Source organism: Falco cherrug, chromosome 14, assembly GCF_023634085.1.
Source record: "Falco cherrug isolate bFalChe1 chromosome 14, bFalChe1.pri, whole genome shotgun sequence".
Lineage (NCBI taxonomy): Eukaryota > Metazoa > Chordata > Aves > Falconiformes > Falconidae > Falco > Falco cherrug.
In genome coordinates, this window is record NC_073710.1 from 5,384,813 (window position 1) to 5,402,140 (window position 17,328).

General features: G+C 34.9%; 1 protein-coding gene across 4 annotated transcripts in view; it reads left to right on the plus strand.

Moving 5' to 3' along the window:
• Positions 1-17,328, plus strand: part of RPGRIP1L (RPGRIP1 like) — a 75,280-nt gene that overhangs the window by 14,511 nt on the left and 43,441 nt on the right. For 3 of the 4 annotated variants that reach the window (XM_055726383.1, XM_055726382.1, XM_055726385.1), the window contains 4 exons: positions 4,940-5,045; positions 8,721-8,867; positions 10,043-10,116; positions 14,148-14,287. In XM_055726383.1, the coding sequence (XP_055582358.1) occupies positions 4,940-5,045; positions 8,721-8,867; positions 10,043-10,116; positions 14,148-14,287 (467 nt within the window). Of the gene's footprint in view, positions 1-4,939; positions 5,060-8,720; positions 8,868-10,042; positions 10,117-14,147; positions 14,288-17,328 lie in introns of those variants that run through there. The other variant, XM_055726386.1, reaches the window with a different exon arrangement.

Consider the following 17,328-nt stretch of genomic DNA (forward strand, 5'->3'; position numbering starts at 1 on the left):
TCCTTTTTTATTTACATTTATCAGATTGCATATATGCAATCCATGATACCTGACCTAAGTTACTATCTGGGAATTCATGGTTGAAGTTCTGGAAGTATTTCCTTTGTAGTCTATTTCTTGTCTGAAACCTGATAAAAGATACATTAAGAGTTCCTGTGTTTGGCTGAAGACACTGGGAGAGAAATTGAAAAACATCCACTAGTGCATGTTTAGAATGGTGTGTGCAGTCTATGATTTTGCCACTAGAATACTTTATGGAGGACTGATAATCCCCATGTTTTTTGAGTTTTGGGGTGGTTTTATGCTGAATGAACTAGAGCCAGAACTGAAGAGGGATACTATTCTCTCCAGGTTTAACTGTAACCATGGGTACCTATACATAATATCTTTAGGAGATTTTCATTGGCTTGCTTTCTTTGGAAGTCTTGTAACTGCTATCTAGAACAGTCTGTGTTAGTTGTTTTATTACACAGATAGATTTATAGGTTCTGTGTAATTCTTGTTTTTATTCTTTGTATTAGCAGAGAAGAAACTGTCAGTACTGGAATATTGGAGGAAAAATTGGAAATCTGGGTGACTGATGAGGTCATCTTATTTCATCTTTGTAGCTTTTGTCTTTGAATTTTGGTGCAATTGGCAGCTTTTTCTTGTTTAAGAATACACTTGGCTGTCATGTAGTTGCATTACTACCCAAACCCAGTTAATTTGTTAAAACTCTTTAGGAACTGTATGGTGCCAAAAGGACATAATTAATGTGCTTCCATCAATCTTCATGTTGTAGTACCATTTGATCTTAGCCTGGTGTTAACAAAATTAGGTTACTTCCACCCTTTAGGAAAACATTCTTTATTCTGCTACATGATTAAGAAAGTCTTGTGATTGAAATAACTGTAGCTTCCAAGTAGTGAAGCAGCCACAGTTAATACTCACTGATCCATCAGCGGTAAGGGAGGGAGGTACTATTTATCATGAGTCCTATACCCACAAGAAATCCACTAATATTTTAAAGCCACCATTGCAGCTTCACTCCAGTTCCTGTGTAACAACATGAGAGCTACATGACAGAGCTGAGTTCATATGCAGTGTACTCCTTGAGATAGTTATTGTGATATGGCTGCAATAAATGTTTTTGTCAGTATTTATTTAATAGAGATTGTTTGGGGATTTTTTCAGGAATATATAATTCTGATTTAATTCCAGCTTAAGGGAGAAACTTGGCCTGTAGGTTGTTAGACTAAACACATTTTCTTAAGTACAAAATTTGACTGCATTTAGCTTGACTGTTTTTAATTTCAAGATGGCCAAAACCAGAATAACCTCATGGTTTGATGTCCATGTGCAAGTTAAAACATTGTCTAAACAATCACATTTTGCAAGCAGCTAACTTCAACTAACTTAATTGCTCATGGTACTATCTGAAAACATTTTTAAAGCCACCCCAAAATGCATTTGTGAAACAGGTATTTGGTATTTGCACATGTTTATGTGGGCTTTTTGTGTTTTGTTTGGTTGATTTTTAATGAAAAAAACTTATTTGCCAGTCAGTTTTTAATTCCTTTGGCATTTTTTGCTGCAACATGACTTTGGAATTAACCCTATTACATGTGTGGATTTTTGGACAGGAATATCGTATCTGACACACTTGTGACTTCTGTGTTTGCATTACAGCATTACAGACCTAGATTAAAATGTGGAGCATGTTAGTCACAATGCATTATCTAAAGGGTTTTGAGAGACTACAGCATGTATACAAATTTGCTAAATCATGTCTAGTGTAAAAAAACCAACCCTTATATTTGCATTTGCATATGTGATTTTTTATATTTAACCAGATTCCCTAAAGATCATTACTTTTTTTCATTTGTTGATAGCCAGGCAAACAAATACAGTATTTTATGTTGGTATTTAAATAATCCTAATAACTTAGATGATGGAGCTATTGATGCAATGTTGGCGTTTTGCCTATTGCAAATATACTATCAATTACAACGTAAAGGTGGTTTTAGAAGGTAAACATTGTTGGCTGGGGTTTTTTTCCCCTGTATATTTGACTTCCTATAAGAAGTAAGAGGTAAAGGAAAGAACATAATGTCTATCAACATATAATCCTGTTAGTTCCTAAGCATAGTAGAATGAGAAGAGTACTTTACGTTGATGTTCCATTCTTTACTTCTCTGCTGGGGAGTCTGTGTATGTACATCTTGGCCATTGAGGCATTTCTGATATAGAACTACTAGCCTAGAAACGTTTTGTTTGTTTTGCCAGACAGAATGTAAGGGATTGTGAGAAATATGGTGGTGATATGTGTTTACTTCCTTGTTTTTCTTGTTCTGAATGTGAATGGGGAGTGTTTGTGAGCCACTGGTCCAGTGGATACAATAGTCAGGACTGTGTAAGAGTAGTCTCAGTAGTGTATCCATGTTCTGCTCATATGGAAGAAAAGACAAGATGCAAGGGATGTGGTTTAATTAGACCTCAATTTTATTAGCTTAGCCATCTGGGATTTACTGGCATAAATTTGTACAGTGCAGGTCAAGATCCTTTCTTTAATCATTTCCTTCTGGTGTAGGTTGCTATCAGTCCCCCATACCCACACAGCTGGTCCCCAGCCTGTTATTGGGACCCCACTCTCTATGCGTTTAATCCAAATGATAAGAGGTCTGGAAAAGAGATTGTCTTTTTGGTGTACTTCAGACATTAACCCCAAATGTAATTCTTAGCTTTTTAAAGAGTCACTTTCTCCTAACTTCATTTCCAATTTCAGACTTTTTAATCCAGCTTTAAGGAGGATAGTGTTCATGTTCCTTATTTCTGCACTTGTGGTAGAAGGCATGCTACAGCTAAATGAGTATGCGTGTTAATTCAGGTTACTGCCCCAAAAGGGATGTTAGTTACTTTTCTTGTTCTAACTTCTGCTCCAGGTCTACCTCCATGACTTTGGCTTCTATGGCATTTGTAGCTTTTTTTGGCAATAGAGAAAATATTGAATGAGGTATCTTAGTACAGATTTATTCTTGTGCATTATTTTGTATTGTTTGAGCAAAATATTACCTAAGTGAAAGGTAGCATTGACTTTTACATCAAATCTGTATATAACCTCTATTTTCAAGTTATTTCAGAATACGTGGGCAGATGTTCTGGGAGCAGAATACAGCAACTACCTGGGAGGGAGAAAGCTGTGTAGATAATGAATTCCTATTCTATTCCACTCTTTTGTGACTTCATTTATAGAAAAAGTCATCTTCCCGACAGAAACTTTCTCAATTCACTTTGCCTTGCCCGCAAAATCTGAAATGATTTTGTTCTTCAACAGCAAGCTCCTTGTCGTGTACCTAGATACATTGGACATTTCTTAGACATATTTTATTTCAATAAATAAATAAAATATTATAGAAGTACTGTAGAAAAATATTTTTGCTCTAGCTTATAATGAGAGCTGAGATTGTGTCAGTGTAATGCACTAATAAGAAACTAATTGCACATGCTTTCTGTAGCTAGAAATTTCATGAGATAAATACTCCTACAATTGTAAGAACTGAAATGATCCAAATAAAAGTAGGTTTTGATTTCTGAATTTGAATAATACACTTCATAATATCAGTACCCCAAACATCTTTAAATCAAATGCTGTTTCATTCACTGCTGAAAAAATAGTTAATGTTGATTGTCAGAAGCCATGGAGTTTACATCTGTACATCATAAATTTCACTATCATCTGCTCCTTTTTCTACTTAAAAAGAAAAAAAGGGAAAAAAGCCCCCTGCTTAAAAAAGAAGGGGATGGGGGGGGTGGGTATAGAAAGAAAAAGCCTTTGAAGGCATCAGAGCCTTTTGTTTGATGTGTGGAACAAGATTAATAAAAACATGCCACTACATTAGCTTTTAAATAGCTAGCATGAGACACTGCTGCTGTCTATACTCGCCACAACTTTAATTTATGTAGATAACATGTTTTAGACACATGATAGTTTTAGGATTGAGTTAAGGCTGTTTCTTAGGGAAGATCTCAGGTTTGTGAGTGTGTTTATCTTCTGTGTAATTAACTGGGCAATGCCAAAATACAATAGGATTTTATATTTTACAGAATAAAAGGAAAGTATTTCATGTACTCAGCTGGTTTACAGATGTGTAAGCTTTGTAGTCCATTTTCTTGCTCCAGAATGGCATTGTGACAATTTGTCCAATATGTCTAAAACAGATAAATATTGGAAGATAAATGACCTTTTCAAATGCTAAATATTTATTCTGGTTTTATCATTTTATATTAATACAAATCAAAATTGGTCTCTCTTCCCATACGTGAAGAAGCTGTGAAAATAATGGGGTTTAGTTTCACTGCTTGAAATAAGAGAAAAGAGCAAAATAAATATTTATTTAAATTTTTAATTATTCTAAACAAACTTTCTGTTAAACAGCACATTCTCAAATTAATCTTAAAATTGTGACAACATAGAATATCTACATGGATATTAAGTGATTTTCATGTAGTTAAGACACACCTGCAGCTTGTTTGAATGCCAGTCACTTTTTCTTAGCGACATTTGATAGGTTTAAAGTATAAGAGGAAACTCCATAAAATGGTGATGTACTGGTAACAAATACTTTGGAGGGTGGAAAAAAGTGAATGGAAGACAAATGATCTATTTAGGTATAGGATTTTTTTTCTTTTCCTGTCACATAAGGTTTCATACAATAAACAAAGACATTAATGTATTGATTAAAGCTGCTATGTCATCTTTCGGTACAATATTTACTTACCTAAATTCTGTAATGTGGATTATAGAAGAAGGAATTAATTTGGGTATTGCACACTAAATCTTCTCCCAAATGTGTTGTAGAACACTGATTTGCGAAGGATTTCAACTTTTCAAAAGAAAAAAAAATAATACATTTTGTATCTTTAAGCTCATGATGCATGTCTTCTTAATACAATTTTGAAGGTTAAACATTCGGGACAATGTGGAAATGATCAAAGTCCGTAAACAGCTGGTTGAGAAAACCAACGCTCTTTCAGCAATGGAAGGAAAATTTCTCCAGCTTCAAGAGGTAATTGCAATTTGGTCAGTAACATTCCTTTACTCTCGTCACATAAGCATGTGTAAACAGAAAATAAATATACAAAGTTCTTGATTCTGACTCAGTGCTGAGTACATGAAAATGAGCCACATAATACATTGCACCCAAGCTACTCCAAATGCATGGGGATTTTTAGGGGTTTTTTTGGTTTTTTGTTTTTTGTTTTTTTTCTTCCCCAGAAGGGTCTAGCAGGTCTTTAAAGAGTTTATCTGCAAAGCCATCCCAGGCAAGTTGTGGATAATGAACTGAGTTGTCTGAATATTGAAAGAGATTGCTGATCATGTAAAGAGAGGGCTTTGACTTAAATGTACTGATTTACCAAAGAAGAGGTACCAGACCCCCTTCACTTCATAAGTCTTTGGTAAAGTTGGGGAGGTTTGGCTGTTTAGAGTTCTGATGTTAGGGCTTAACTTGTGTTCATAAGTTCATGGAACATATTTCAGAGGGCTACTGTAAGTAATAAAATCGTCTTCATAAAAAGAGCAGTTTTATGAAAATATCACCAGAACATGAAACTGCATGGTAGGTTCTGTATAAGATTTAGTTATACAGCATTTTCCTTCTTCTTTCTGTATGTATTTGGAGAACCACATGTGCATACAGGCAGAGGTAGTATGGTAATGACTTGGAAACAATAGTTCCTGTGAGTAGCAATCCTTCTCACAATGGAGTACAATAGAGCCTTATAAAGTATCCTACCATTAGGAGGTGGAAGCACTAGATACTTGTTATTTTAGCATGCTAAATAACGCTTGTGCCATTAGATTTTTGTTCTGTTCCTTCCACCCCCCCATGTTTCTGCCACCACATTTTGCTTTGCTTTCCTCCCTGCCTTCAGTGTAATACATATATCTTCTCTGCCAAAGCAGTTTTTCCTAATTTTTCACAAGGTGAGCTATGTAGAATATAAATTCCAGGAGAGACAGGTTTCACATGGCTTTTTGTGCTCTTAAATAGAAAGCAGTAAGTATATTGTTCCATTTTAAATCATATGCAACTTTTTGGTACTTTACAGCAAACGTCAAGTACTTGTGCCTCTTTCTTGGCAGCAGCTGAATAGAAACACATGCCTAAGATTCATACTGGTATTTGAAGATATTGTTTCTAATATTCAGAGTGAAAGTTGCATTTTTGCAAAGGATGAGTGTGTTTTCTGTTGTTGGGGGTTTTTTAACAAGATAATGGATATGATTTTCCCATTTCCTATCACTTGAATGTTTGAGACGTGTCTATTAAACATGAATATCTGAAAAGCCAAAATTTCTAGTTTAGATGGCATGTAAAGTACTTATCAACAGAGCAGGCTTTAGTATTATTTTTTTATGTTTTCCTTCATGATTTTTCTGCCTATTGTGCTTGTTATTATTTACTTTCAACTTCTACCAATTGAAACCCATATAATTCCTCCATGTTCATCTTAGAACTTGGGTCAGCCCAAAATGTGAAGCCACAAAATAAAGGCCTATAATTCTGCTCCATCTAATGGTATTGAAGTTGAGCTTGCTACCCAACATTTACAGGAGAGTTTTGTTGATAAAGAATTGTAATTAGCCAGTTGAATGAAGGAATTATGCAATCTGCTTAGAAGAACAAAGGCCCTTGAAATTGTTTGGATTATATATTTCATCCCATTCGTATATTTATTTGCTTTAATTACACACTGACCATTCAGGGTTTAATGATTTCTAATACAAAATGTGCTAACCTGTGCAACTACCATTTAAAATACTATAGAGAGTTATTTCTCTTGAAAGTTGCTACAACAGTTTCACAACTGTAATTAAGAGCAGTTTATGTTCATTTGTGCTATATTTCTAGGAGGTGTTTATATATATATAGAGAGAGAGGCGTGTTTCCAAAAGAAATAAAATTCCAGACTAGAAATATTAAACTGCAATCATCATCCTACTTGTTGCTATGATTTGAGTCTTGAGATACTTCAGGTAGAGCAGGATAGAAAACAGTATGAGCGTAATGGAAAAACAGTGCTGACAGAATGCTCAGATATAGAACAATATCCAGGTAAAGACTTGCATTTGGGGGGGGGAGAGGGGAAATAGCAATGGTGAAGTCATGGTTCCCCTTAAAGTTGATGAGGAAAGTTATCCAAAGTGGTCAGGAGAGCAGCAGAGACACTGAAGGGTTAGAATGGAGTTGAAGCAAGGAGATTTCTCAGGAAGGTACTTTTAGTGCTTTTAATGAGATGGTTCAGTAGGATGAATATGATTGTTGAATTATTTTTCAACTGTTTTTGAAATTAAGGAAGGAGCTGAAGGTGAAACAGTCTATGAAAGGCAGCTTTGCCAGGGTAGTTTGTTTGGGGGTTGGGTTTTTTTCCTTCATATATTGTCTGTCGAAGAGACACAAGTTACTGAAATGGAAAAGAACTTCAGGAAGAAGTAGAAGGTGAGAGATGGGGAAGAAAAGATTAGTTCGCTTTGGACAGCTGGGAGGGTTAGAGTGTAAGGATTTTGATTTTTAGGAGAAAGGGAAGATACTTGGAGAGAAAAATAAAACAGTGTGAAAATTATTTTTAAGGTGTCATTGTGTGAACTGTATGGAAATACAGTTTCCAGACAAAGCAAGAGGAATACTGTAGAAAGACTTAAAAATTGATAATATAATTATCTCTGAAATAAGGCTGATTGCTAATATTATTTATTCTCCATTATATTTTTCTCTACTGAGAAATGGCATGTGGAAGGTTGAGAATCAGGTTGGTGATTGGGTTTTCTGTGGGTTTTTTGTTTGTTTCTAGGATATTCAGACTGCATGTGAACCTAAACAATTTGTACAGAATTCACATTCAGCTTCTCCATTTAACTACTTTGTAGGAATAATATATGGAAAAAATGAGGATAACTTTTGTCTGTCTACAATCATTAAGCATTATCTACAGTCTTACATTTATTTGTCATAAATTTGCATATAATCACTTTATTAAATGGAAGATTGGCTTTTGGGCCGTTTTGTTTCAAGTTACACTTTGAGTGTGGTTTACATTTAAATTCTTGATGAATGAGGCTTTATTAAAGCATTGTGGAACGTAGACAGTGTAATATTAACCGATATTCTGGAAATAGAGGTTCTATCAGTATCCTCCATTTAATACTATAATTGGTTAAACGTGCCTTAATATAATCCATTGAAGTAAATTAAAATCTAAAAGAAATCATGAGTCCTTAAGCTACTGCTAGGAGGGAAATAGAACCGAGTGCATTAGGAATATGAAACAATTATCCATCTAAAATTAAGGGTTAACAGAGCTGTTGCAAGCGCTGTGATTAACATAACTGTGGTCAACACTCATTTTTGCTTGCTACTGCAGTGTTTTTGGTCAGTATGTCGAACCGCTGTAACCACAGCAAAATCTTTTAATTGCTTAACAGATGTATTTCTTGGTCGTTTTCATCATGACTGAACTGAGGGTTTAATGTTCATGAGAGCAGCGAGAATGCCACCTTGTCCTGGCCATGCGTAATGAAAATTGCTTTCAGTTACTTAGTTCAAGAGTGTCTCCTGTTGACCACATTGAGAATATGTATTAAATACTGCCATGAGAGACCACAGGTTGAATATGCAGTGTTACATTCTACCGAGTGTGATTTGTTTTCTTTCTGAATTTTTCTTCCTTCCTTTTCACAGAACCAAAAGAACTTGAAGACCAGCCATGATGCTTTAATAGCAAAAGCTGATGAACTGAATCTACAGCTTAAAGAGGAGAGGTTAAAGTGCCTCTGTCTTAACAAAGAGTTGCAATCAATAACTATTTCAAACAGAAGAACGGAGGAGGTGGGTTTGCGTTCAAGAGAGCTAGAACCTGCTTTAGGTAGTACACATAGATAAGGAAAAAGTTAACAATGGGAGATACCTTTTAATTGCAGAGATGACCCTTCAAACACACTTAGAAGACTGGCCTGGTAATATAAATACTTCTATCCCATTAAAAAAAGCCTGTGGCTGCTGCTTGCATTTCACAGAATCATGAACCATACCTGATGCCCATACCACATAATCACTGCACCGGTGGTTGGACAATATTTGAGGTTAAAGCATAGGATTTCACATCAATTCTGATACTAAACAAGTGGTTTGTTAACCAGAAAAATTTTTTACTTGATTTATTGATCACATATTGCCAGGTTTTGGTATTATTTCAACCTAATTTAATTACTGTACAGTGTAGTATTACATCTTACTCAGCAGTCCAGATCAGTCACTTATTTTGTCTAGTGACTCTTAGAGACTAGTGTCATCACTAACAGTCACACAGATACAGGGCTAAAAATCAAGTGGTTTATTGCTCTTTAACATGTGAGGAGTAAGAATCTGCAAACATTTTGTAGCAACTGAAGTTTAGTTTTACTATGTTGTTTACCTGTTTTTAATGTATTTTACATGAACTAAGTTTACAAAAGTTACCTCAGATATTTTCTCCAAACCTTTAAGCTATTGTAGTGCATGTAGGGTATGTCTTCTGAGTTAAAGCATCTTGTATTTTTAAAACCATATCCTGCTTTGAGTACTTTAAAAGCAAGGACTTGTTGTTTCTATAAGGTTAATAAGAAAATATTTATGATACAGGATCTATTAACTCGCTAATACCAATACTCACTTACAGGAATGGAAATAAAAAAATTTAATGCTATGGATATTTTGCTTTTTTTCCTTCTTCCCCCCCCCCCCCCCCCCCCCCCCCCCCCCCTCCCAAGGCAGAATTTTATAAGCTATTGTTCAACTATGACATGCTTGTCTCAGCTTCGTATAAATAACATGAAAAAGACTGGGCCAATTGTAAACCCATGTGGTAAAGAAGGTGTTATTTTGAAGCTTCTAAGAGGCTTTTGTATGAAAAGAACAAATAAAAGCCTGGCAATGCCTACAAATTATTAACTATTTGCCTTTAAACATTCATTGTAATTTCCTTTTGTGCTGTGCATTGCTTGAAACGTCCTTCTTCATATTAGTTACAGGCAAGAATAAATGATCTAGAAAAAGAGAAAGAGCTTATGAGGGAAAACTATGATAAACTGTATAACAGGTAAGTTACGGTTTCTGTATATAGAAAACTTGGTTCCTGCCCTGTTTAATAGGCTTTCATATACTGTGTGCTTGAATGTGCATGTGCGTGTGTTTATGCACACGTGTAATTATATTCATGCTACAATTCATCAAATCAGTAAGTGTATATGGAAACTTTGATGGTGTTCTCTGTATTACATCTGTTCTGTTGAAATGGAGCAGCTTCCATGCTTGTCCTAATATTCTCAAAATAGTAGATTACTACTTTAAAAAAAATTAATGAAAAAATAAGTAGAAGTCACTTCGAACATCAATGCAAAAATTTTTTAATTGAATTTCTAATAATTTTTGGGGGGTTACTATTGAAAGAAGACTACATCTAGGTAGACATTCCTTTGGGTTTATTTTACTTTATTCCATTTGGTTTGTTTTATTTGGGGAAAAGGGGTGTTTGAACTTTTTATATAAGCTCTTCCAGCACTTCTCAGTGGATATATATAAAGTCTGATATTTGACAGCTTCTCCAATGTTTATTTCTGAGGGGTGGTTTGTTTGTTTCACTAATAGCTACCATTTCACTTGTACTGGTTCTGCTTGAAATTTTTTATGGCCTTATACGAGTTTTCACAAAGGTTCCTATACTTAAAAACATAAGTTGTATACATTGTATCAGTAGTGCTTACAATGAAAATACATTGCGAGATATGATTCAGAAATTCTCTGGTACAGAAAAGTAATTATAGTCAATTGCCAGAAGCAAAATGACCTTCAAATGAACTTTGCCTTTAGTGTGGATTCCATGTGGTCTTCTACACTGATGAGGGCTAGAAAAAAAACCCAACATCCTAGAGCTAGTGATTGCCTCGAAGTAGTTAAAATGCTTGAAGTCTTTCCTCATATCAAAATTATTTCCCCTCTTAAAGCTGGTTTGTCAGGGTGATGTCTGTCAAAAATACCAATGACTAAACACGATGTTAGTGGTATCAAATGTCATTTATAGTATTCTTACAATTTTTATTATACTTTTTGTACTTTTTGTGGTGAAATTAAAAATTACAGTAGTAAAAAACTCGTTACAAATAGATTAAAACTTTTTTTTTTCTTTTACATATGAGATGTAATAGTTGTATAATCACAATATTTAGAGATTTGTACAGGGGCAGTTGGTCAGTGGTCTCTTACTTAAGTTCATTGTTGTAGATTCCTCCAAAGCCTGATCGTGTTACAAATATTTCTGATTATGGTGGTTTTTTTCTTCTCTATCATTATGCAGAGAAATGACTCTTACTAAAAAATCAACTTACAGTCTTGCCTTGAAATTTTCTGTTCTATTTAATTCATAGTCAGGTAACTTGAAAAGATGTTTAGCTAGCTAAATTTAAATATGATTCTATCATAATGCAGTAATCTAAAATATGTGGGTTTTTTTACCTAAAATGGTCTCATTTCATACACTCACATTTAAACTGAGATTCATGTTTCATCATTCCATGTTATACAAAGATAAGAAGAAATCAGGGAGAGAAATGCATCATTTCATTATAACTGCTCTTTCATGGCCAGATTTTTCTGTTGCCCATTTGAACAGTGCAGCTTTGCTACCCCTTGCCTGTTCTTACCAGTGGATAGGCCAGTGTCTGCAGGTGCCAGATAATTAATAAATATTTCTCTTTTTTTAATGGAGGAAAAGAAGCATGAACTCATTCTTTGCTAATGTTATTTTTTTGGAAATTCATTTGAAGTTGAAGGGGATTTTGTAAAAGCCAAGACTGCAGAACTGGATCTGAAAATTTTACAAAGAACAAATATAAGTTTGTCAGTTGACTCTTATTATTTAGTCAGTATCCAAGAAAACAATTCATTTGGATAAAAGGTTTGGATGAATTGTTTTCATATGACCTTGTAATGCAAATCTAGCAATGCTTAAACTCTCTCCAAAGGAAACGTTGCCAGATGTGGTTGACCAATTATAGTTACCCAGATGGCTCCAACTCCAGTGAAATACAGTAATTGTGAAAGAAATTCAACATGAATTCAAGTAAAAGTAATCTTAACATTCAAAGGAAGAAAGCGACAGAAGTGGACTCAATTCAAAGTGACATAAACATTGGCTTGGTTAAAACCTGTCTTCTAAAATTTTCTTCATTTAAACATCTAAATTCTGAATTAATATCATAGTAAATGTTAATGATTTTTCTGCTAGCATAGTCTTTTGACAAATTGCAATAATGTGTAGCTACATCTTCATGTGAAGTAATTGTACCTAAAGCTAACAAATGCATGTATAACTAGGTATTGTGGTCATTAAAACTTGGAAACATTTTGAAAAGTGTGAAAACTAAGGGTATTTGATATCCCTTCTTGCAATGATTTATTCTTTCCTTATGGGCGCCACTCAAACTTTGAAGAGTGGTAAGTCTAGGCAATTACAGAACACACTGTGTCTGTACCTGTGCAGTATTATGGAAATAATTGTGGGTTCAGTGCGTTATATCTGCAAATTATCTTCAAAATTATGAGTGAAGTATGTATTACAGTAGGACTTAGAAGCATTGTTTAAGTTCATGCATGCTGTAAAAGACACACTGTAAGATGGTGTATGCCTAGAGGACTGTATAAATAGGTGAGATAGATACAGTATGAGAAAAAGACAACATACAGAGAGGTAGGACTGTTTTTGTGAAGATCACAAATCAAAAATATAAACTCTTACTATACACTTTAAAGTCTACATTCATGCTATAATTGTTTTTTCTTTAATCTTAAGGTCATTCTTCAAATATACTAGATACAAATGCGCTTATGTACTCAGAACCACTTTATGTAGTCATAGCCATCAAAACAGGCAGTTCTCTTTCAGTCAGCATGTATAGTCTGCAAAGCTATGTGGGCTGTCCCTTCTACAATTTTTATTTCTTCTCCTTTTGCTTTTTTCCTTGAGGCTTTTGTTACATAGATCTCTGGGAGAGATCGATAAACAGATATCAGAAGGGGGTTTTTTGCACATTTATATATGTAAAAAATAACCTTTTAAAACTATTGAGCTTTACCAAAGTGAAGAGTTGAGGAACTGACTCTTCCATTTAAAAACAAACAAACAAACAAAAACCCCCAAAAAACTACAATTTCTCATTTTTAACAGGATACAAAAGTGAATAAGCTGATTTGTGCTTGGTTAAGATGAAGGACACTTTTCCAGTCCATAAAAATGCAAGGATTGAATAATAGTATGAAGACCATAATACTTAGTGTCCAAATTATATGCAAGCACGTTGCATTGCTTTGGTTTTTTACCTACTGGGAGTTATACTGTAAATTATGTGATGTGCTCAATTTTGTTTCAGTTTGACTAACACATTTTGTTGTGGTTTCAGCAGTTCTGATTCTGTGTCCATGCAATCCTTATTGCACATGGATTGGTAGTTTACAAGTAAATAATGTGTTACAGGCAAAATAGTTATTCTAATTTCTTTGCCCACCTCTGGTTTTTATTTCTTAAAGTAAGAGAAAGATTACTTTATATGTGCTTCTTAATCAGTATCAGAATTGTTGTTTTACAGTATGAGAAAACTGTTGTCACTTTGTGGTCAACATTTCTTTGAACAGGCAACTGACTTCAGGCTCTGTATGTTTCACAGATTTAAAAGAAATCAGGTGGGTGATCCCAGTCCTCTACATTAAGAGGTTTTGTATGCGGAAAGAATGGTTTTGTCAGTTGTCAGTTGCTGAAGTTTGGAGTTGTGGATTACTCTGGGATATGCATCAGAATTCCTTTTCTCGTCCCACAAATGTTGCATGCTGCCAACTTTTCTGACTTTGGAGCTCTAAATTAAGGCCAGTTCCTTTGCTCATCCCACAAGCTCTTTCATGTTTTTTAACCGCAGCCTGAGAAAGGCGCCTTGGTTTCAACAGCAGCAGACCAGCATATGTTTACTTAATTCCTAAGACATGATGACAGTAGTGTCAGTGCCACTAAAACCTTCTTTCTTTATTATTTTCTGTTGAAGTTGATTTCTAAAAGTTTTTCACATGCCACATGTTGTATTGCAGTGTCTTCAGTATGACCCATGAACAGGAATGGAAATTAAAGGAACAGCAACTGAAACTGCAGATTGCTAAACTGGAGGCTGTTATTAAATCTGATTTAGCAGACAAAAATGAAATCCTTGACAAGATCAAAGTAGAAAGAGGTATATTTCTAAAATAACTATCATTTTCTTGTGATTTGAGATTCTTCTGTGTTGGAGTTCAGGTATATTGCCCAGAAAAGTGTAGATTATATTCTTAGTGATTTCAGAGCTGCCTTTTAAGCATACATTTGACCAATGCACTTATGTTATGACCAGCTATTAAGTACAAAAATTGACCCAGTGCGGGTTACATGCTGTATAAGGATCGTATAACTCCAGGTATATTCATTTTTCATCTGTTTGGTTAATACTTGACCTTTATTCTGCATTTGCCCTCTCCTCTGCATTGAAAATTATTATGGAAAAGAGGACCATCTGACAGCCCCTCTTAAATTATAAATCAGTATTCTAATTCTGTTTACTGTACAAAGTTGCATGCAGCCTATATAGACCCTTGAAGATGGTTGCCTTTCATGTTTGTGAATTCAGAATTTTTAAATGTTTTCGGTATACACTTCTTTTTGTTTTACAGTTTTGTACATTTACAGCAATGCAGTTTTCTACTGAACTAATCTAAAACCAGATTAGTTCAAGTGTGGTTTTCTTCCCGTGCTGTAGGACAACTTCTCAGTGAATCTTTAAGACCTTGCAATCTTTTCTGGTTTTTATCTCAATACTGTGATATGCTGTGGCAACTTAAAAGTTTACAAAACAAGAGCATAGCCAGGAAGTAAAATAAATATTTTTAGAATTGAGTCTTCAAATGTGTAGTTTTAGAAGGTGTATTTCTGTGAACAATCTAATGGAATGAAGTGGGCCAACTTGTGAATAATTCTTCTTGTGGTTGTGGCTCAAGTTCAGCATGTGCTTACCATTAAGATTCTGAGTAGCTCTACTGACTTCAAATACCAGATAAAATATTTAAACACATAGTTTCCACAGCAACTGTTTGCAGAATTAGGCTTAAGTGATACTAAAATAAATAAGATGCCTTAAGCTGAAATAATACAAAGTTATGACACTGACAGAGACGGTTGTTAAGATGGTTTGATTATGGAATGCAAGCTTTAAAGTGATATTAAGAGCATGAAAACGTTATAGGCCATATTATTATTTGGTTAAGTTGAACATGGAAAATCAGGGAACACATTCCATTTTTATCCTTCCTATGAGCATTATGTTTAAGTGGCAAGTCTTTACCACCCCTTCCCTAGACTGGCACTGAATGACATCTACCCTTAAACTGGATCACCAAGTTACTACACTCTCCATTTCTGTTGAACTGAACTTGCTGCAGTTTCAGTAGATGTTGCAATACCCTTCAAGATCTATATATCTAGGATTTGAGTACAGCTTCTTGTCTTTGACCAGACTTAGGCAGTATAAGTTTCTTCAATCATACTTCAGAGTAACATCCTTTTTTTAAGTTCAGCAGGAGAACTGAAGTACTGTTTGTCTTAACCTGCTGCCAGGAACTAGTGTAGAAATAGTGTCTCGTCTACCCTTTGTAGTTTAGCATACGAATCTTTCCTCAGAAGTTCTTTTACAGGAGTAAGATAGATGTTAAAATAAATGGAAGTCTTGAAAAAGACTAACATTGCTGGCTTAATTCCATGTCCTCCTCCTTCAGTATTTCTCTTTCAGAGTGATTATGTAATTTGGATCTAAATTTTTTAGTAGTATTTTTCTGTCCATAACTTCATAATGTGTTTCATAATACTTAAGAAATACATTTAGACAGAAAACAGAGTAACTAATAACTTATTTTATATAACTTCAAATTGTGATTGCTTTTTTTTTAATGTGGTGTTTGCTGATGCTTTATCACGCTTTGGCCACCATGTTTCCCTTCGTCATTTATTCTTGTGTTTCTTGTCTATTTTTTATATCTCCCAGATTCTCAGCCATAAGTAGCTGTTTGGTTCATGTTCATTATACTTTCCTGACAATGTTGTCTCACGCAAGCCTCAAAAGGCTGAGATAAACTAACAGTTACTATGCCAAGGATTGGTGTCACTTGTCATGAATTCATACAGTGTATGTCTCTACTTGGTAATTTTTATGTCTAAATAATTTTTATTTTTCGTTATTAGAATCTCATGCCTTGCTGCATTTGTTGTTCATAGTTACAGTACTGTTTGACACAGAGTACACTATTTACTCACTGAAGTTTTTTACAGTTTTCTTAATGGGAAAATATTTTTTCTGTGTCAATAAAAGCTGACATGTGAAATATATAACTAAAAAATATTATTTCACTCCCTAAATATGGTTCCTCTGTCCATAAAACTACCAAAACCTCTGCACAAATGCAGTTCTGGTTTTATTCCATGGGCTAGCAAAGAAGGCAATCCTGTTGCCCTAAACTGGACCTAGAAGACAAAGAGAGGGTTTGGCAAGGAAGAAGGGGAGGTTAGATGCTCTTATACATGTAGTAGGTGGATTATGGGATAGTGAGCAAAATAGGTCTTAGTCATGCAGGTGTGTGCTTTTTATTTACAGGAAAAGACAGTGACTATTTTATTTTCTTCTGCCCTGCTACCTGGTTGGTACTGGTTGGTCTGTGAGAATACTTTCTATCAATTTATGTAGGAGGTCAACAAATGTGGAGCCTTTTGCTGATTAAGATTCAAATTTTCTTGTTTTGGCGATATGTACAAATATTTAATGTGGAAGACACCCACGCGAGGGTATTCAAATTCTGATTTTGGATGGGATTACATATATTGGCACAATTTTTTATTACAGCTGAGAACAGTACTATTGCACAGTCCCTGAAGTGTCTTGTTAGGCCTTTATCAACACAGAGGGCTATCTGCAATTCTGTAGTCTGCTTCCAGTTGTGGCTTTGCAGCTTTTCTTGCAAGCTGCTGCACCAATGTTTTCCAAAGCATCTGGGGCAGTATTTTTTCCTCTTTTCCTTGTGCTGTTACTGTCATAGCTTTGCTGATGAAAACCCTGATAGCGTTGGAATGATGTGTTCTTGTGGGATGTGCTCACCAGTGGTGTGTGAAATCACCTCTGCTCTCCCCCTTCTTCTTCCCCTTCAGTTGCAGCTTTTGGGTTAAACTAGTGGAAGCAAACTAAGCAGCAGGCAGCAT